The sequence below is a fragment of the Oryctolagus cuniculus genome, chromosome 7 (assembly GCF_051225735.1).
Source record: "Oryctolagus cuniculus isolate XC-2025 breed Fujian yellow rabbit chromosome 7, ASM5122573v1, whole genome shotgun sequence".
Taxonomy (NCBI): Eukaryota; Metazoa; Chordata; class Mammalia; order Lagomorpha; family Leporidae; genus Oryctolagus; species Oryctolagus cuniculus.
In genome coordinates this window covers 111444208-111462715 of record NC_142873.1, presented here as the reverse complement: position 1 = coordinate 111462715, position 18508 = coordinate 111444208, and the positions used below count along the sequence as shown (strand labels likewise).

The window sequence follows — 18508 nt, the reverse complement described above, 5'->3', positions numbered from 1 at the left end:
TAGAAGTATTGTCTTCTGTCGCTCTTTCTGTAGGTTTGTCTATTATCCCACAGTGTGTCATGATTGCCACTGTGCATAAGTGGTTATTCATAATATTTATAGTTTCATGAGATTTGTATGTCTTAATTTTTAATTGAGTGTGGCTTGCTAATGACACGTACAGAGACATACCCAATAAATGGTAAATATGCGAGTGAGTGTATGAATATAGGATCTGTACAGTCATACAGGAGGCATGTGAGTGTGCATGGGTTTCCTTCTGCAAGTGGGCACTGCATGGTGTCTGGGCTGGACTCCACGTACTGCTGCCTCCTGCATAGGAGGACGCAGTGACCATGTGTTTCTGTCTCGATATTTTTTTCTTTTTGAAATATTCATTTCAGATACCCTGACTGGAGTTTACTTTTCAGTTATTTGTACAAAGTTAGAGAAAGAGAGAATTTTCCTTCTGCTGGTTGACTCCTCAAATGGTCACAATGGCTGGGACTGGACTGGGTGGAAGCCAGGAGCCAAGAGCTTCTTCCAGGTCTCCCATGTGGGTAGAGGGGCCCAACCCAAGTACTTGGGCCGTCTTGTGCTGCTTTCCCAGGAGCATTAGCACAGAGCTGGATCAGAAGTGGAACAGCCAGGACTTAAGGCAGCACTTGTATGGTACACTGGTGTTGGCAAGCAGTAGCTTAACCCACTGCACCAAAACACTGGTCCCTGTCTTGATATGTCCAAAATAAGTTATACAGCCATTTAGTAAACATAAAGAACCACTGGGGCCGGCACTGTGGTGTAGCGAGTAAGGCGCACCCTGCAGTGCTGGCATCCCATATAGGCACTGGTTCGAGTCCTGGATGCTCCACTTCCTATCCAGCTTTCTGCTATGGCCTGGCAAAGCAGTAGAAGATGGCCCCACATGGGAGACCCAAGAAGCTCCTTGCTCCTGCCTTTAGATCAGCCCAGCTCCAACCGTTGCAGCCATTTGGGGAATGAACCAGTGGAGGAAGACTTCTTTCTTTCTCTGTGTACCTCTCCCTCTGCCTCCATGTAACTCTGCCTTTCAAATAAATAAATAAATCTTTAAAAAAAAATCAGTGAAAATGGTTCACAAAATACAGCTTCCTCTCCCCACTGGCATGTCAACCAGGTAGGACTTTTTTGATTTCTACTCTGACCTCTTTGGGAAACTGGGAACCAGGAAACTAAGCGTTCAGTTGACCTGAGACAGAGTAAAAACAGTGACTCACTGACAGAGATGAAAGACAAGGAATCCTTAGGGCTGGCGCCATGGCTCATTAGGCTAATCCTCTGCCTGTGGTGCCGGCACCCTGGGTTCTAGTCCTGGTTGGGACGCCGGGTACTAATCCCGGTTGTTCCTCTTCCAGTCTGGCTCTCTGCTGTGGCCCGGGAGGGCAGTGGAGGATGGCCCAAGTGCTTGGGTCCCTGCACCCGCATGGGAGACTGGGAGGAAGTACCTGGCTCCTGGCACAGCGCCAGCCGTGGCAGCCATTAGGGGAGTGAACCAACGGAAGGAAGACCTTTCTCTGTCACTGTCTAACTCTGACCAAAGAGAGAGAGAGAGAAAGGAGAAGAGAGAAGAAAAGGAATCCAGAGGGCATGGCAGTTTGTGGGCTGTGCAGTGTGGTGACCAGGTAGGAAATGACTTCTACAAAGTGAGCAGAGAGGGGAGCTGTACTTTCTGTCTGTCTGTCTGTCTGTCTTTCCCACTCGCTTTTTGGTGGAGATCTTTCAGTGTCTAAAGCTCATGTAAATTTTTTGTAATTGACTCCTATTCACCACACCTAAAGGACATTCCCTAATAATGAGGAAACAATGAAATACCCAGAAGAGATATTCTTATCAGCTCAATCTTAGGGACTTTTATTATCATTTCATTCTTAGGGGAAATAAAGCTGTATGTAGATAGATATTTTGACTAACCAAGTGTATCTTGACCAATTCAGATAATAAAGGCTCTGTAATTTTTTTGTGTATTTATACTGTGCCTACTCTGGGCCAGGAACTCTGCCTGCATGAGAAGGAGGTAAACTGCTTCCTTCATGGAACTGACCCAGGTGTGGGGAACACAAGAAATAAAAGCAATAAATGGCTTTGGTGACTCCACAAAATGTGGCCAGTTTGAGGCTGCAGTTCTGCTTCCTCCCTGAACCCTCTTTTCATGGGAAAAGAAAAGAATGCAGGGGCGGCGCTGTGATGCATTAGGTTAACCCTCTGCCTGCGGCACCAGCATCCCATATGGGCACCGGTCTAGTCCCAGCTGCTCCTCTTCCAGTCCAGCTCTCTGCTATGGCCCGGGAAAGCAGTGGAGCATGGCCCAGATGCATGGGGGCCCCAGAAGAAGTTCCTGGCTCCTGGCTTCAGATTGGCGCAGCTCTGGCCATTTTAGCCATTTGGGGAGTGAACCAGCAGAAGGAAGACCTTTCTCTGTCTCTCCCTCTCACTGTCTTTGAAAAGAAAAGAAAAGAATGTGTGTTTGCCCTGGGCAAACAGCCTGACAGTTTCCTGAGTCTTAGGCAGGGAACAGTTTGTGTCTACAGTGTCAGTCACTAAGAAGACCACGTCTTACTGGCAGATGCAGGGTTACAAACCTTTGTCTACATTCTACTACAATTTCCCTTAGTTATTGGAAGCTACCATTTTCCTCTCTGAAGAAAATATAAATACCGACTACTCTCATGGCCACTGCTGCCTGCCAAGGCCTGATGTGAATGTGGAACTTTTGCTGAACATCACTGTGTGACTGATAACAACCCAGAAGCAAAATCGGCCCAGCCGTACATATTTTTGCTACACTATAACCATAATGAGCTTGCAACTCAGTACTTTTATAGTGATTAAAGAACCACATTCTGTATTCTCTTGATACTTAAAATGTACAACAAATGATTATAAAGGGTGTTTTTAAAATTACATTTGGCTTTTCTAGGTACCATTTGCAAAATTAAAACGTTTTTACTGGTTTCTTTCAACACTAATTAACAAAATCTGAGATAATAATTAGATCTTTATTATTCCTGTTTTCAGGTATCCCTAGGGTCAGATAGGGATTTTGAGCCAAGGTGGAGGCTTGGCAGAGGCTTCTACACAGTCTTTTTAAATGTCTTTAAGAATTACATAGACATCTGGTTTTGGGGGTTTTATTTGTTTTAAGGTGATGATTCCTTGACCCCATCCCCAGCGATTTGGATTTTGTGGAGCATTTTATATAGAATGACCTGAGGTGATCCAGGAGCCCAGAGGTCTGGGTTTATTGGTCTCTTATATGGGCCTCATGGACACATATGCCTATCAAGCCTGTGCCTTTGAGTCTGCCTAAATCTTCCCTCATTACAGCGGGCAGGTATTCTTCCAGGCTAACCTTGTTCCATTTGATGTTTTGATTTTGGATCCCTGAATGTGATCAGTGGACTTACATTATGATTTTACAGATTGATCATTTGCCAAATACATCTCCTCCGCTGAATGGCTCCCTCAAAGAGAATTCACATGTGTCTTTCCCAGGGGGATTTTACAGTGGTCAGTCTTTCTCACAGCAAGAAATAAGGAAGGGATTGGGATAAGATTTCTGTAAATGAGAGATGAAGATAGCCTATCTAGAACTTCAGATATTGAGACGTAACAAGAGGGAAACTGGCCTAATTCTTGAGGAATTTTTGGTTGAATTCTTGCACGTGCCATTAGTCTGATTAATCTCATGATCTTTGGTGTCCTAGATGGTGAATATCCCGGATTAGTTTCTTTCCCTTCTCCAAAATAATTGTGACTCTTTGCTGTCATATGACTGAAAGAAAAACTCCAATCATTTTGATGAAACCTATTCAACTTTTACTCCTCTCTCATTCATCTATGTATCCCTAGCAAGAAGCATAGCCTGACTCAGAGTTGGCATACCGAATTGCAGTTGTTTACTTTGACTCCCTGAATTTCTTTTGATCTCTTCCAACTGATAACCCTTACCCCCACCCCCCCCCCGCCAGTTCACATGTATTTCCTGTCACTCCGGGTTACATGCTAATATCCTACTAAATGAATAAGTCCTCTGCTCATCCTCTCTGAGCCATCCTTCCCATTGGTGAGTGGAAATTCATCCTCAGACACTGTTACAGCATTTTAGCCATCTCTGCCTTGTCCACATGTTGAGAACCTCTGCAGTTCTGGGCTTACATTTTCCTTCACCCCCAAACCCCAGGCCACATCCAGTTGCAATCTCTGTTGCTGATCCCATAAAGCAGCCCATTCACACTCTTGACTATTGCTCCATGTCTCTGAGGGTCAGATCTGAGTTTCCTAGTTAAGCTGCCCCTTTCTTTACCTCAGACCCCCAAATACTTCAAAAAGTCTTGCTGGTCTTTCAAACTATTTTTTTTTTCACCATTTGCCTTTTATTTTTCACCATTTGCATTTTATATAGCTGCCCTCTTCCTGTCTCTTCTCCAAGTCAGTCTGTGTATAGTGCTGACAAATTAGACGTCAGAAAGCTCTGAAAATGATCTGTGCATATTCCATCTTTCCTAAATCAGAAATTCCTAAAGGAATCAAGCATGTTCTAGACTTCCCTTCTATTACTCTAGCAGAGGTGAGCACAACATGTACTTAGCTTTCTTGTATAGTTAGTAGGTAAGCATATAAGATTTAGAGAAAGGCAGGACCAAATCCAAGCCGTAGGCCTACCAATTACTAACCTGGAGCTTGGGTGACTTCCATAATTTCCATTGAACTCAGTTTCATCATCTGTAAGATGATGGGTGGTTATTGCTGTTTAAGATCATTAGGAAGATTTTATTTTGTTCTTTTAGTTGTGAAGTTTTTCAAATATTTGTAAACAGGAAGAGAACAGCCAGTGAACTACCAGTAATAAAAACTTTTACTATACTTATCTAACCTATTCTTTTTTCTTTTTCTTTTAAAGATTTATTTATTTGAAAGGCAGAGTTTATAGAGAGGCAGAGAGAGAGAGGTCTTCTACTGGTTCACTCCCCAAATAGCCACAGTGGTCAGAGCTGAGCCAATCTGAAGCCATGAGCCTGGAGCTTATTCCAGGTCTCCCACGTGAGTACAGGAGCCCAAGCACTTGGGCCATCTTCTGCTTTCCCAGGCCATAGCAGAGAGCTGGATCGGAAGTGGAACAGCTGGGACTCAAACCAGTGCCAAGATGGGATGCTGGTGCTGCAGACTGGGGCTTTAACCCACTGCACCATAGTGCTGACCACTCCTTTTTTTTTTTTTTCTTTACTAAAATATTTTAAAACTATTCTCAGATGTCATGTCATTTCATCTATACATATGCATCACTTAAAAATAAAACTGCAGGAGAGGGTGTTTGGACTAGCAGTTGATACCTTTGTCCCACATTGGATGGCCTGAGTTCAATAACCCAGCTATGGCTCCTGACTCCAGATTCCTGCTAATTTAGAAGCCCAAGAGGCAGCAGTGGAGCTCAAGTAATTGAGTCCTTGCCACTCATATGAGAAACCTAGATTGAGTTCCTGTCTCCTGGCTTTGACCTGTTCTAGCTCCACCCGAGCTATTAAGGCATCTGGGGAGACAGGAGATTTCTCTTTCTCCTTCTCCTTCTCCAATAAGTACATAAATTAATTTTTAAAAATATATAACTGGGATTAGGCACTGTAGCAAAGTGGATTAAACTGCTGCCTGCAGCACTAGCATCCCATATTTGCACTGGTTCAGGTCCCAGCTGTTCCACTTCCCATCCAGCTTCCTGCTAATGTGCCTGGGAAATCAGGGGAAGATGGGCCAAATGGTTGGGTCCCTGCACCCATGTGGGAGACCTGGAAGAAGCTGCTGGCTCCTGGCTTCTGCCTGGCCCATCCCTGGCCATTGTGGCCATCTGGAGAGTGAATCAGAGGATGGAAGATCGATCTCTCTCTCTTTCTCTCTCTCTCTCTCTCCCTCTCTCTCTCTCTCACACACACACACACACACACATACACACACACACATACTTTGCCTTCAAACAAATTTATATATATGAAAAAATATATATGTGTTTGTGTGAAACTGTGGGGCCGGGGTTGCAGCACAATAGATTAAGCCTCTGAGTTGCCAGCATCCCATATGAGCACTGGTTCAAGTGCTGACTGCTCCACTTCTGATCCAGCTCCCTGCTAAGTGCCTGGGAAATAGCAGAAGATGGCCCAAGTGCTTGAGTCCCTGCTACCCATATGGGAGATCCACCTGGAGTGCTGGCTTCTGTCTTTAGCCTGGCCAAACCCTGGCTGTTGAGGGCATTTGAGTGAACCAGCAGATAGAAGATTTCTTTCTTGGTCTTGGTTTCATCTCCCTCTCTCTCCCTCTCTCCCTCTCTCTCCCTCCCTCTCCCCCCCACTGCCTTTCAAATAATTTAAAACATCTTTTTCAAAATTTATTTACTGCTTAAGAAAAATTAGATTAAGATATTCATTATACCTATTTTAAGTGAGATTGTTATATTTAATATATACAAAGATGTTTTAAAATGTTTTGTTATTTGGAATCTACCTGGGTAACTAAATGTTTCTGAGATTGTATTGAGTGATTATCCAGCGTGCTGGACATTTCCTATTAAAATACTGAGCAGTGACTTGAATTAAGTTTCCTTTTTGGGAGAAAGACTGTTACTTAGCAACACCTAATATCCTATGACAATCAGAAAACACTGAGACCATAGAAGAGCAATCGTATTGGCTTTTTTGGATGTGGAAGAGGGCACTGATGCTTTGATACAGAATTATGGGATTCCATTCTTTAGATAACGTTGTCATGGCTCTATAAGACCCGTGTTGAAGCAAGCATGACTGTTCAGTTTAGTCAAAAGACTGTTCTATTTCTAGTTATTCTAGGCTGGTGTTCATTCAGGGAGATTTCAGTAAGGTCTAGTGCTCAAAGAAGTATTTACTAACCTCCTCATTTCTGATTTCTATTTAGAGGTGGAAGAGCATCTAGATTTTTTTCTAAGATTTATTTATTTATTTATTTATTTATTTATTTGAAAGAGTTACAGAGTGAAAGAGATCTTCTGTCTGCTGGTTCACTCCCCAGGTGGCTAGAGGCTAAAGCCAGGACTTTACCCTGGTCTCCCATGTGGGTGGCAGGGCCCAAGCACTTGGGCCATCTTCTGCTGCTTTTCCCAGACTATTAGCAGGAAGCTGGATTAGAAGTGGAGCAGCTGGGACATGAACTGATGCCCATATGGGATGCCGGCGCCACATTCAGCAGCTTTACCCATCATGCCACAACACCTGCCCCTAGATTATTTGAAATAGGAATACCGTTACTTGAGTAACACAGTATGAAAGCGGAGGAGAAAAGAATGGTTTCCTTCCCACCCTCATTTCATGGCTGCACCTCTATAACAAAAGAATAACCCGAGAAAAACACACAAGTTTATTTCATAGAAGTTTCATGTGACCTGGGAGCATTTATAAGGAAGTAAAGTCCTAAAGAAATGAGTAAATGTGTATTTTTTATTTGAGGTTTGGTAGTGAAGTAGAATAAAAAGGGTGTGATCGAAGGATAATGAACTGAGGGGATCTGGGAGCTGACCAAGGACTCTTTGTGCAGATTTTTTTGTGTCCCTGTGTCTTCAGAAATAAGAGTGTTCCTTTAACATGCTGCAGGGGAAGTTCAGAAAATCTCCTTGCTAGGTTTTAAGACTTGCTTCAGGGAAGAAGAGGGGAAGGCAAGAGGGGCCTTCGTGTGGCTGCTGTCTTCTCAAATGCCAAGGGGTAGACTGTCCTGAACTCCATCAAAAGCCAATGGAAATTAATATAAAAATCAGCTGTGTATTGCAAGTATTTCCCGGAAGTGCCAGAACCAGATGAGTTAGGATCCTGAATCATTGTAACACCTGTCATGTTGCTGAAAAGACTGTGGTACTTACGTAATGTGTAGCCGAGTATGTATGGTTTGTCTCTGCATCCTTGTGTGTAGAAAAACAAAGTGTGGATTCTTTGGATTTTTTTCTTAAATTAAGAAAGAACTCCATTGACTTCAAGTAAGAGTCCTTTCTAACCTCACTTTTTAAGATAATGTATTTTTAGTGAAATACTTGACATAAATGAATTTTGAGAGTCATTCTCTCCGTGCATTTTCTCCCCCCATCCCCTGCCCAGTCAGTGGGTTGCCATGGCAACGACTCCCAGCAGCCCTGTGAGGGGTTCCCCTGTGGCGAGCCACATGTCTGGTGCTGCAGGGAGGTTTGTGCTGACTCAGCCTTACCCAAGAGGAGTGCTGCCAGGCGGCTCCTGAATCTTAAATTAAACTAACTGGTGCAGAGTGCCTTGTTTTTCAAAGATGAAAATTTGGGACTGCTTTTCACCCACCCAAATCTGGTTTTCCTTCTCCCCTTTTGAATTTCTAGTTACTTTCTTGTTATACCTACTAAATAGTAGCATTGTAACAGAAATTGAAGAAAACCCCTTGGGGCCAGTGTTGTGGCATAGCAAGTTAAGCCTCCTTGTGCAACACCAGCATCCATATGGGATGCTGGTTGGAGACCAGTGGCCACTCCACTTCCAATCCAGCTCCCTGCTAATGAGCCTGGAAAAGCAGCAGAGGATGGCCCAAGTCCTTGGACCCCTGCATCCACCTGGGAGATGCGGAAGGAGCTCCTGGTTCCTGACTTCACCTGGCCCAGCCCCGGCCTTGTGGCCATTTGGGGGACTGAACCAGTGGATGGAAGATTCTGTGTGTGTGTGTATGTGTGTGTCCCTCTCTCTGTAACTTTGCCTTTCAATTAAATAGAAAATCAATCTTAAAAAAAAAAAAAAAAAAGAAAGAAAGAAAATCCCTGAGACTGAGAGGGAGGGACACTGAGCTCTGAAGTAACCTGTTGTGCAGACTACCCTCTGACTTAACGCTGAAGCCTACTTGAGTGTGGAGGACAGTCTCCATGTTAGGTCAATCTTGTGTAGGACATATGTAAAATGTCCCTTAAATTCAATATGTGTGCACTTTAAGTTGACTATCATGTTCTCTCTAGCTAGAAAATTCCTGCGTCACATGGGAGATCCATCTGTAGCTTACAAACCTCGCAACCGTGAGCTTCCACTGAGCACCTTGTTGAAAAGAGAGATGCCTAAACTTACCCCACTCTCTGGCCCAGATCTCAGCTGAGGGGCTCAGCAGTGGTTCTATTTTATAAGGTCAGAGAACTACCTGTTTCGACAGTTTCCTGGGTTTTTCTCAGCATTTAACTGCTCAGTATGCCAAGATGCCATATTTGGATATATCCCGTTCTGAGCCCTGACTGTAGCCAGCCGGGCAATAAATCTAAGCCTGACCGATAATCTAAGGAGGTTAGGCCTAGGAACCATAGTTTCAGCTCCCTAAAGAGAACCTCTTATCTTTAAGACTCTGCCAAGAGAGAGCTGTGGCTGGATGAACGGGCTGAGTATACCTGACCCTAGCCCTGGCTGATCCGCTCACCTTTAGGGTTCTGCCAGCTCATCTGCATATGCAGGTATTTACTGTGATGTAAATGGATACTGTGACACAGGGGACTATGAAATGTTTCTGCCATGTTAAGGGGGTTTTGTGATAATAGGAGAAATCAAAAAATAGCTTTTTAAACAGAGAGGCTTGACATAAGTTCCATGATGTGGTGAAATTATGCTGATTAATTTATCTGAAGAGATGGGCCTGTCATCTTTTAAACCTGTTTTAGCTATAAATCTAAATAAAAGCTGTTGGATAACCAATGTCTGAGGTCTACAAATGTTAATGATAAAAATTCTAACTGAGGGGCTGGCGCTGTGGCACAGTGGGTTAACACCCTGGCCTAAAGTGCTGGCATCCCATATAGGCACTGGTTCAAGACCCAGGTGCTCCACTTCCAACCCAGCTCTCTGCTGTGGCCTGGGAAATCAGTAGAAGATGGCCCAAGTTCTTGGGCCCCTGTACCCACATGGGAGAGCTGGAAGAAGCTCCTGGCTCCTGGCTTCAGCGGTGCAGCTCTGGCCATTGCAGCCAATTGGGGAGTGAACCATTGGATGGAAGACCTCTCTCTGTGTAACTCTGAATTTCAAATAAATAAATAAATCTTTTTTTAAAAAAAGGAAAAACAAAAATTCTAACTGAATGTGGGTGATCCTGTGCCTGGCTGGGAGACTGCCTGCCTAGCCCATGCAGGAGGTTAAGAGAGCATGGCACACCATGCCTCTCAGGAAAGACCCTGGTTGGAGGCTCAGCACACTGAGACTTACGCATGGCAGGACTGCTGGCAGGCAGCAGGGGCCCCAGGCACATTTCTCCCACCCCCACTTCCTGCTGAGGGCCTTCTAATTGTTAACTAGGTAAACAGCTCCAGGGTGTGGCCCAGACCCATAAAACCACCAGGAAGGCTACTTGGGCTGACTGGAGAAACATAGCAGCTTTATCCTATAGAATTAGTGTTGCTACCCTGAGCTAGCTACTCTCCTTTGCCTGCCCTATAAAAGCATGTGCCTAACTGCTAATAAACGGACATGTTCACTGAAAACTGTCTCTGGTGCTTCTTGTGAAAGAATGCCATCACCCTACCATCCCGAAAGTGTGGGCCTTGCAAGACAAGCCGACAACTAAAGCAGTCTCTCGGAGCACTTGGTGCTGTCACTCTCTTACTACTCTTCCTGTTTGACAATACACTGGGAAAAGTGATCAACTCTTTTCCATTTTCTTCAGTTTGATAAAGTGTCTAAAAGATAATGTACACATAGTGATGTGTTTTTCTGTTGCTGCTTATGGAATTTGTTGATGTTGAATACACATCAAGAGGAAACTATCCCACTTCTTTCAGCTAAAGGGAGCACTGTATTTGGAAAACATTGTATGTGTCTGATGCTTTTAGGCTTCAAATTGCATTTATGTGGCATTGTTTGGGGCCTTGTTGGAAAAGTATGGTATAATGCTTGAAAATTGACATGGTGATTGAATAAGACATAGTGAGCTGGATTAATAAGAAACCTGATGGTATTTATAACCTAGGAAATAGAAGAAAATAAGAAATCTGAAAAGTTACTTATAGCACTATGAACACAGTTGGACAAAACTGGCTTTGAACCTTGCTGTGTCATTTATAGTCTAGGTGACCTTTGGCAAATTAGCAAATGTATCAGCCCTCTTTCCTACATTGGGAATGCAGAGATGATAATTCTTACCTGAAAAGCAGGAAAGGAGGAGAAAATTTATTGAAACATTTTTGCATAGTTTCTGCAATTTAGCAGGTTTCCAATAAATTATTAATACAATCTCCAAATTTTCCAAGTGTGCTACACTCTTTAATGTGGCGGAATTTGCTTTCTTTGCTGAGCTTTATTCTGCTGAGCTGACCTCCATTCTTTCACAATGGAAAGAAACAATAAAAAGAAGTTATAGAAGGCTACTAACTCACTTGTTAGCATTTAGGCAAATAAAGTCAGAGCAAGGAAATGCCAGGTTATTGGAAATGTCAACTAAAACAAGGCTTTGGAGTTATGCAGTAGAAGGTATAGCTTATCCACAGGTATGAGGTGGCTTGAAAGTCTGTCACATTCAGTGCAGTTTGCAGGCATTCATTGGTTTTTTATTTTTATTTATTTTTATTTTTTATTTTTGACAGGCAGAGTGGACAGTGAGAGAGAGAGACAGAGAGAAAGGTCTTCCTTTTTGCCATTGGTTCACCCTCCAATGGCCGCTGTGGCCGGCGCACTGCGGCCGGCGCACCGCGCTGATCCGATGGCAGGAGCCAGGTGCTTCTCCTGGTCTCCCATGGGGTGCAGGGCCCAAGCACTTGGGCCATCCTCCACTGCACTCCCTGGCTACAGCAGAGAGCTGGCCTGGAAGAGGGGCAACTGGGACAGAATCCGGTGCCCCGACCGGGACTAGAACCTGGTGTGCCAGCGCCGCAATGCGGAGGACTAGCCTAGTGAGCCGCAGTGCCGGCCATCGTTGGTTTTTCTGATGACTTGCTAGAGTAGATGGGTGACTGTGGCTGCTGATATCTGGTATTCTGGTAGTTCTTATCTCTCTGAATTATAACTCATTATGTGTATGCTTGCCTGCAAAACAAATTTAGTATAGTGTGTTTCCTTTGTCTCACAAGACTAACAAATTCATATTCAATCAATGTTCAAATAAATGGGATATAATAATGTCATATTAAAAGCTAACAAAAAAATAAACCAGAAAAAGAAAGCTGCTGCTTTCAAAAAGTGATAAAATAGGTCTATGACTTAGTCCCTTGGTAGGATATTAATAAGAGAACCATGTTTTTGAGATCATGGTAAGCCAATGGTAATGAGTTTGTTTCTTTATGTAAAATACACTTAACAAAATTTACTGTATTCATCTCTTTTTTTTAAAGATTTATTTACTTATTTGAAAGGCAGAGTTACAGAGAGGCAGAGGCAGAGAGACAGAGAGGTCTTCCATCCACTGGTTCACTCCCCAGATAGCTGCAACAGCTAGAGCTGTGCTGGTCCAAAGCCAGGAGTCAGGAGCCTCTTCCCGGTCTCCCACACAGGTGCACAGGCCCAAGGACGTGGGCCATCCTCTACTGCTTTTCCAGGTCATAGCAGAGAGCTGGATGGCAATTAGAACAGCCGGAACTTGAACCGGCAGCCATATGGGATGCCAGCGCTGCAGCAGTGACCCTACCCACTAGGCCACAGCGCCAGCCCCTGTGTTCATCATTTTTAAGTGTGTCACTCAGTATTGCATACATTAAATTGGCCAACTATCACCACCATTCATCTCCAGAATTCTTTTATCTGCTCAAACTGACACTACAGAAAAAGGTTTTGATTCCACAATTTACTGGCATTCAATTGTATGGTTACCTTGCTGGCCTGTATATCACGAGACTACCACTTGACCCAGTGGTGGGAATTCTTTGCACCTGCAAATGTGTCCGGGACTCCTCAATCTGAGTATCTCAGAGAAGAGGACCCTACAGGGCGGGAATGATGCTAGAATGACTCCCATTGGAGGAATGTGTAGATTTTGGCCTTTTCTTTTTTGATGCTACCATGGAGGAAATTGCTTCTTTTACCAATTCTCCTTATTTTCTCAAGGTAGTTAAAATTTAGAAGAAAATGGTGGTTTTGTCAGTAGTCTAATGTTAAAACTTCATGGTAACTAAATCAGGGAAACAAAATCATGGTTTTTCTTTTTCCCTTAAGACAAATTAGACCCCTAGGTACAAGATATTTTATTTATTTATTTAAAAGTAACAACCCCATTTTACAAATAAGAAATCTGCAATTCATAGAGGTTCAGTAATTGGTCCAAGGAATCAGAAGTGTTCAGTGCCACAGCTCGGGTTTGAGCTTAATTCTGATCCTTTAGTCCTTGCTCTTGCTACTCTGCTTCAGTTATGTGTTGATTCTGATTCTCTGTTCATCGCACAATTGCTGTGGTTGTTCATCAGTTGTGACAGAGGCATATTTGACCACAATAGAGCCCTCTTGTCATTAATCACCTACGTGTCTAAGCAACTGAATCTACAGCTCATGGCCGTGAAGGCTGTTTTTCTCTTAAGGTTGAATAGGTCAGACAAGTTTTGAACCTGGAAGTCTTTTTATATTAATCCTACACCAAAGCCTTTCTGAACATCATTCTTTTATCAGCCCTCAGGGGCCAAGGGTTGTATTAAACATGAGCCTCACTTCTTGGCATGCTACCATCATTCATCTGCTTGGGGTCTCTGTGTTTCCTTTGTTCCTCTTTATTCCAGCTCTTTCCACTCTCTGTAAGTAACTGTTTTGATATGTTAATTTGTCTCTTTGCAATATGTGCTTCCAAAATACGTATGAAAGGCTTTTGGTGTAGTACTTACCTTCTTTAAGTGATGCTACATTTTTGTGTAGATCCCATCCTCTTTCTCCCCCTTTTCATTCAGTACTGTTTTAAAAATCTTTCTATATACTGCTACTTCTACTTACTGGGGTCCATGCACCACATCTCATCCACCCTGTCTCCTGATGGCAGACAGCAAGATCACCTCGAAGTCACCTCTGAGACCTCAGGTGACATTGTAATAAACATCCTCCATTGTCCTCTTGAAGCCTTGAGAGAGAGTTATTTTCCCTCTGCTAGTCCAACCCTCAGTTCTTGCAACAACCAGGGCTAAATCGGACCAAAACCAGAAACCAGGAACTCCATCCATATCTCCCACATGAGTAGCAGGGAGGGACCCAGGTACTTGAGACATCACCTGCTGCCTCCCAGGGTGAGAATAGCAGGAAACTGGAATAGCAAATGGATATAAGATTGGAACACAGGCACTCTGATGTGGGATGCAGGAGCCCCAAGTGGGAACTAAGCTGCCACACCAAACACCCACAACCCCCAAGAATCTTTATGTTATGTTTTTGTTTTATGTATAGTTTGGTTTGGTGATGAGAGTTCTCTCTTCATTAGTAGATACACTTTGGTATTTTCTCTCTTCTTGTTTCTTTATATTTACTGTGTAGTCCTTTTTCTAACTTCATAGGTATGATGTTTAATTTTAAAGGTTTCTAGCTTTCTGATGAATTATTCAGCTTGTAGATAGCCTTTCAAGTTATGCTTTAGCTGCATATTTTTGTTCAATTATAAATACTTTTTTTCTTAATTTCCTTTTTAAATCTTGGTTTTATACTAATACTGATTTATTTCTAGATACATGGATTTTTTAAGTTATCTTTTTATTGTTAAAGTTTTTTGGTTTTATTACACTACACTCCAAGAAGATAGCTTATGTGATATTGATTCTTTAAATGTTATTGAAGTTTGTTTTATAGCCCAATACACAGTCTGTTTCTGTAATTGTTCTGTGTGTGGTTTCCCAAAAATATATATTTTCTGTCTCAGTTATAAAATTCTCTTATATCTCTACTGCCTTGCGCTTACTGTCTTATTAAAGTCTTCTGTTTTGAAAAACCTTTCTCTGCCTTGTTTTTTCCTGAGGGGATGTGTTAAAATTTTTATTTCCTGTTGTTCTCTTAGATGTGATCTCATTTCTTAACTAACTTACCTTGTAAGTCCAGTTAACAAAGCAGACAAAAGCGTAAGTGCTGTGGTTAGATTTGGGAGAAGAGGTTTTCAACTGAGCTCAAGGCCCCATGCTGGGGAGCTCCAAGGCACCCATGCAGGACCTCTACATGGGATGTTATTTCTGTACATACCCAAGCAACTCATCTTTTAGCCTTTCAGTCTTATGTTTTTTCCAGCAAGTAATGTTTATTTATCTGAATGGCAGAATGGAGGAGGGGGAGAGCAAGGGAATGACAGAGAGAGAGAGAGAGAGAGAGAGAGAGAGAGATTGCTCTTCCATCTTGTAGTTAACTCCCCAAATGCCTGCAACAGCCAGGGCTGGATCAGGCCAAGCCAGGAGCCAAGAACTCCATCCAGGTCTCTTACATGGGTAGCAGGGGCCCAAGCACTTAGGCCATCATGTGCTGCCCTCCCAGTCACATTAGCAGGAGGTTGGATTGGAAGCTGAATAGTTGGAACTGAAACTGGTGCTCTAGTACACATGCCAGTATCACAAACAGTGGTTAATTTGGTGCACCACAATGTCTGCCCTCAGTCTTATTTTTTTACTACCCACCCCCACCCCCCGCCCAAATCTCTCATCTGCAGCTGGCAGGCTCTCCCATGTCCTTCTCACTCCACCTGTTCATGTAATTTTCCTCTTGCTGTTCTCTTACCACAATACCTCTGCACTTCAATTCTGCACCATATTCAATACTGCCTTCAAATTCCACTTCTCCCAAGAAATCTTTTATAGTCTTTCATTCTACTGCATTTTGCTATATCTATTCTATATTATTAATGACAAACTATCAGTGAAGGTTCATTAAGATTCTCTTCAAAATCCTTGTAAAGAAAACAGATTTAATCTTTCTGAAATAAGCAACCATTGATTTTTAATTATTTTCATATACATTTATGCATAAAATTATTTTTATGAGTTTTCATTTACCTGTTCACTAATAAAACGGTATTTGTTATATCTGTAAAAGTGACACAACAGGTGAGACAGCTTCACTGCCCTCCCCATCTACCTTAAGACTGTTTAAGTTAAGCTTTCCATTTGCAAGATTCCCCCCTGAGTACAGAGAACATAATTGAGAGTTCCAAGGAGGTCACGATCCACTAGCATGTGTTTAGCTAATGAAATAGTTGCTTCACACCACAGAAACAGTCATCAAGCCTTTGGGCCCTAGCAGCACACCTGGCCTGAGCTGGTACCATGTGGGTAAAGGACCTGCATAAACAGTGCAGTCCTCTCATTCATCTGCTGGTGTGGTTTTGTTGCACAGAACCAACGTAAGTGAAATATAACTGACTAGGGCCGGCGCCGTGGCTCACTTGGTTAATCCTCTGCCTACGGCACTGGAATCCCATATATGCGCCGGGTTCTAGTCCCGGTTACTCCTCTTACAGTCCAACTCTCTGCTGTGGCCCGGGAGGGCAGTGGAGGATGGCCTAAGTGCTTGGGCTCCTGTTCCCGCATGGGAGACCAGGAGAAGCACCTGGCTCCTGGCTTCAGATTGGCACAGTGCCAGCAGTAGTGGCCATTTTGGGGAGATGAACCAACAGAAGGAAAACCTTTCTCTCTTTCTCTCTCTCTCACTGTGTATATCTCTACCTGTCAAATTAAAAATTAAAAGAAATGTAACTGGCTCAATCCCAAAATAGGTCATTTAGATCATAACATAATGGTAAAATAATTTTAAAAAATTTATCAAGTATTTAACATATATTTTATATTTATATTTAACATATGTTTTATATTTTCCCAACATCCATGGGATGGATATTGTCACCTTTGTATAGTTTAAAGAAACGCAGTTATTCAGAATTGACTGTTGATTTTCTTTCCTACTGAACCATAAGTAGAGAAACTGTGATTTTTTTTTTTCAGCATTTTATCTCAAAGACCAAACCCTGCTTGATGCATAGCTGGTGCCTTGTAAACATTCTTTGTTTTGGGAGATGTAGGGAGGGTAGGGGCCGTGGTTTCCACCAAATTGTATTGACTCTCTTAGGTAAGAAAATCTTCCATAGAAAATCTGGGCCTGTGTGATTCAGAATAATGACAGGATTTTTGGGTGAGCTACACTTTCTTGGTGGAAATAAAATAAGTTTTAACTATAACCTATACATAAGGCCATGCTGACCTATTTCATTCTCTAGTGGAATCACTGTAGAGAAATCACAGTAAGGAGCAGGAAATACTGATATCTCTGTAATACAGATTGAATTGCTCCATTTAGTTATTTTAACCTTTCTTTTTAAATAGAAAAAATCAAGCAAAGATATGCAGACCTGCCTGGAGAACTGCATATTATTGAACTTGAAAAGGATAAGAATGGACTGGGACTCAGCCTTGCTGGTAATAAAGACAGGTCTCGCATGAGCATATTCGTGGTGGGAATTAACCCAGAAGGACCTGCTGCAACTGATGGACGGATGCGCATTGGAGATGAACTGTTAGAGGTGAGAGGCCTATGGGTTAATTTCTCTTTGAGTAAAGAGAAAGAAGGGGGCAGGGCACAATGTATGAAAAGATGAAGTAAAGAGGGAAAACTATTCACAAATGGTATTTTCTTCAACTGTTTAAACCCTTTTTCCATAGCAAGAACAGAAATCAGTGCTGTTAGGAAATGGTGCCATCTTATCTAAAAGCGCCATCTCAAGCTTCCAACACCATCCTAGGCTCTGGCCCAGCTGAACTTAGGCTCTGGCCCAGCTTCCACTCTGTACACTAAGTTCTGCCTCCCCAGGACCGAGCCTGGCTTACCAGGAGTCAAGTGACCAAATGGCCCAACCACAAGTATTAGTTCCACACACACACACACACACACACACAAACACCCACTTACCTACTGCCTACAAGGCTCTAACGGGACCTGTTTCCCACGTGTGCACGTGCGTATACACACACACACACACACACCTACCTGCTCTTGACCCCTCTCTTCCACCCTTTCCCTCGAGCCTGTCGGGTTTCCGCCACCTGACAACAAACCTTTCCGTTAACTCCCGTGTTTGGTGTGTTTTGTGGTGGCCTTTCAAGTGCTGCTGTCTGTTGGCTACTTAGCAATCTCCCAAAATGTTTGGAGAGCCCTTATGGAAAATCTCATGGGAACACATTAAAAGTATAGGGCTTATTTTTATTATCAATTCAAAAAGGTTCAAGACTGATATGATTTGAATATTAGTCTAATATTCTTATTTATAAAAATTTTCTCTGCATTTTAAATGAGCATAACTATTACTATAGTTTTTGCTGTTTAGTTTTTTGGCAAGTTTGGAGCCAATGAAAGCCTGGGAACTTGTTGTCAGGAATGGTTAATGTCTGTCAAGTTGGTGATACAGATTAAAGCCACGTAAGTTCCTATTTTAGGAATAGTATGGAAGCTAAAGGGAGGACTGATCCTCTGAGAATTTCTCTTTAGATTTCATTAATAAAAAAGATCATTCTAAACTTGAAGTCAAGGCTTCTATTCTGGGTTTAGTTTAGTGTGAGATTTATAGGTTTGTTCATATACTC

General features: G+C 42.7%; 1 protein-coding gene across 23 annotated transcripts in view; it reads left to right on the top strand.

The window, feature by feature from the left end:
- The window catches only part of PATJ (PATJ crumbs cell polarity complex component), a 452303-nt gene that overhangs the window by 262419 nt on the left and 171376 nt on the right, over window positions 1-18508 (top strand). For all 23 annotated transcript variants that reach the window (XR_016237308.1, XM_089337289.1, XM_070078398.2 and 20 more), the window contains exon 28: window positions 17255-17451. Coding sequence is in view for 22 of the 23 variants with exons in the window: in XM_089337289.1 (XP_089193415.1) it covers window positions 17255-17451 (197 nt within the window). In the remaining variant the exon portion in view is untranslated. The remainder of the gene's footprint in view (window positions 1-17254; window positions 17452-18508) is intronic.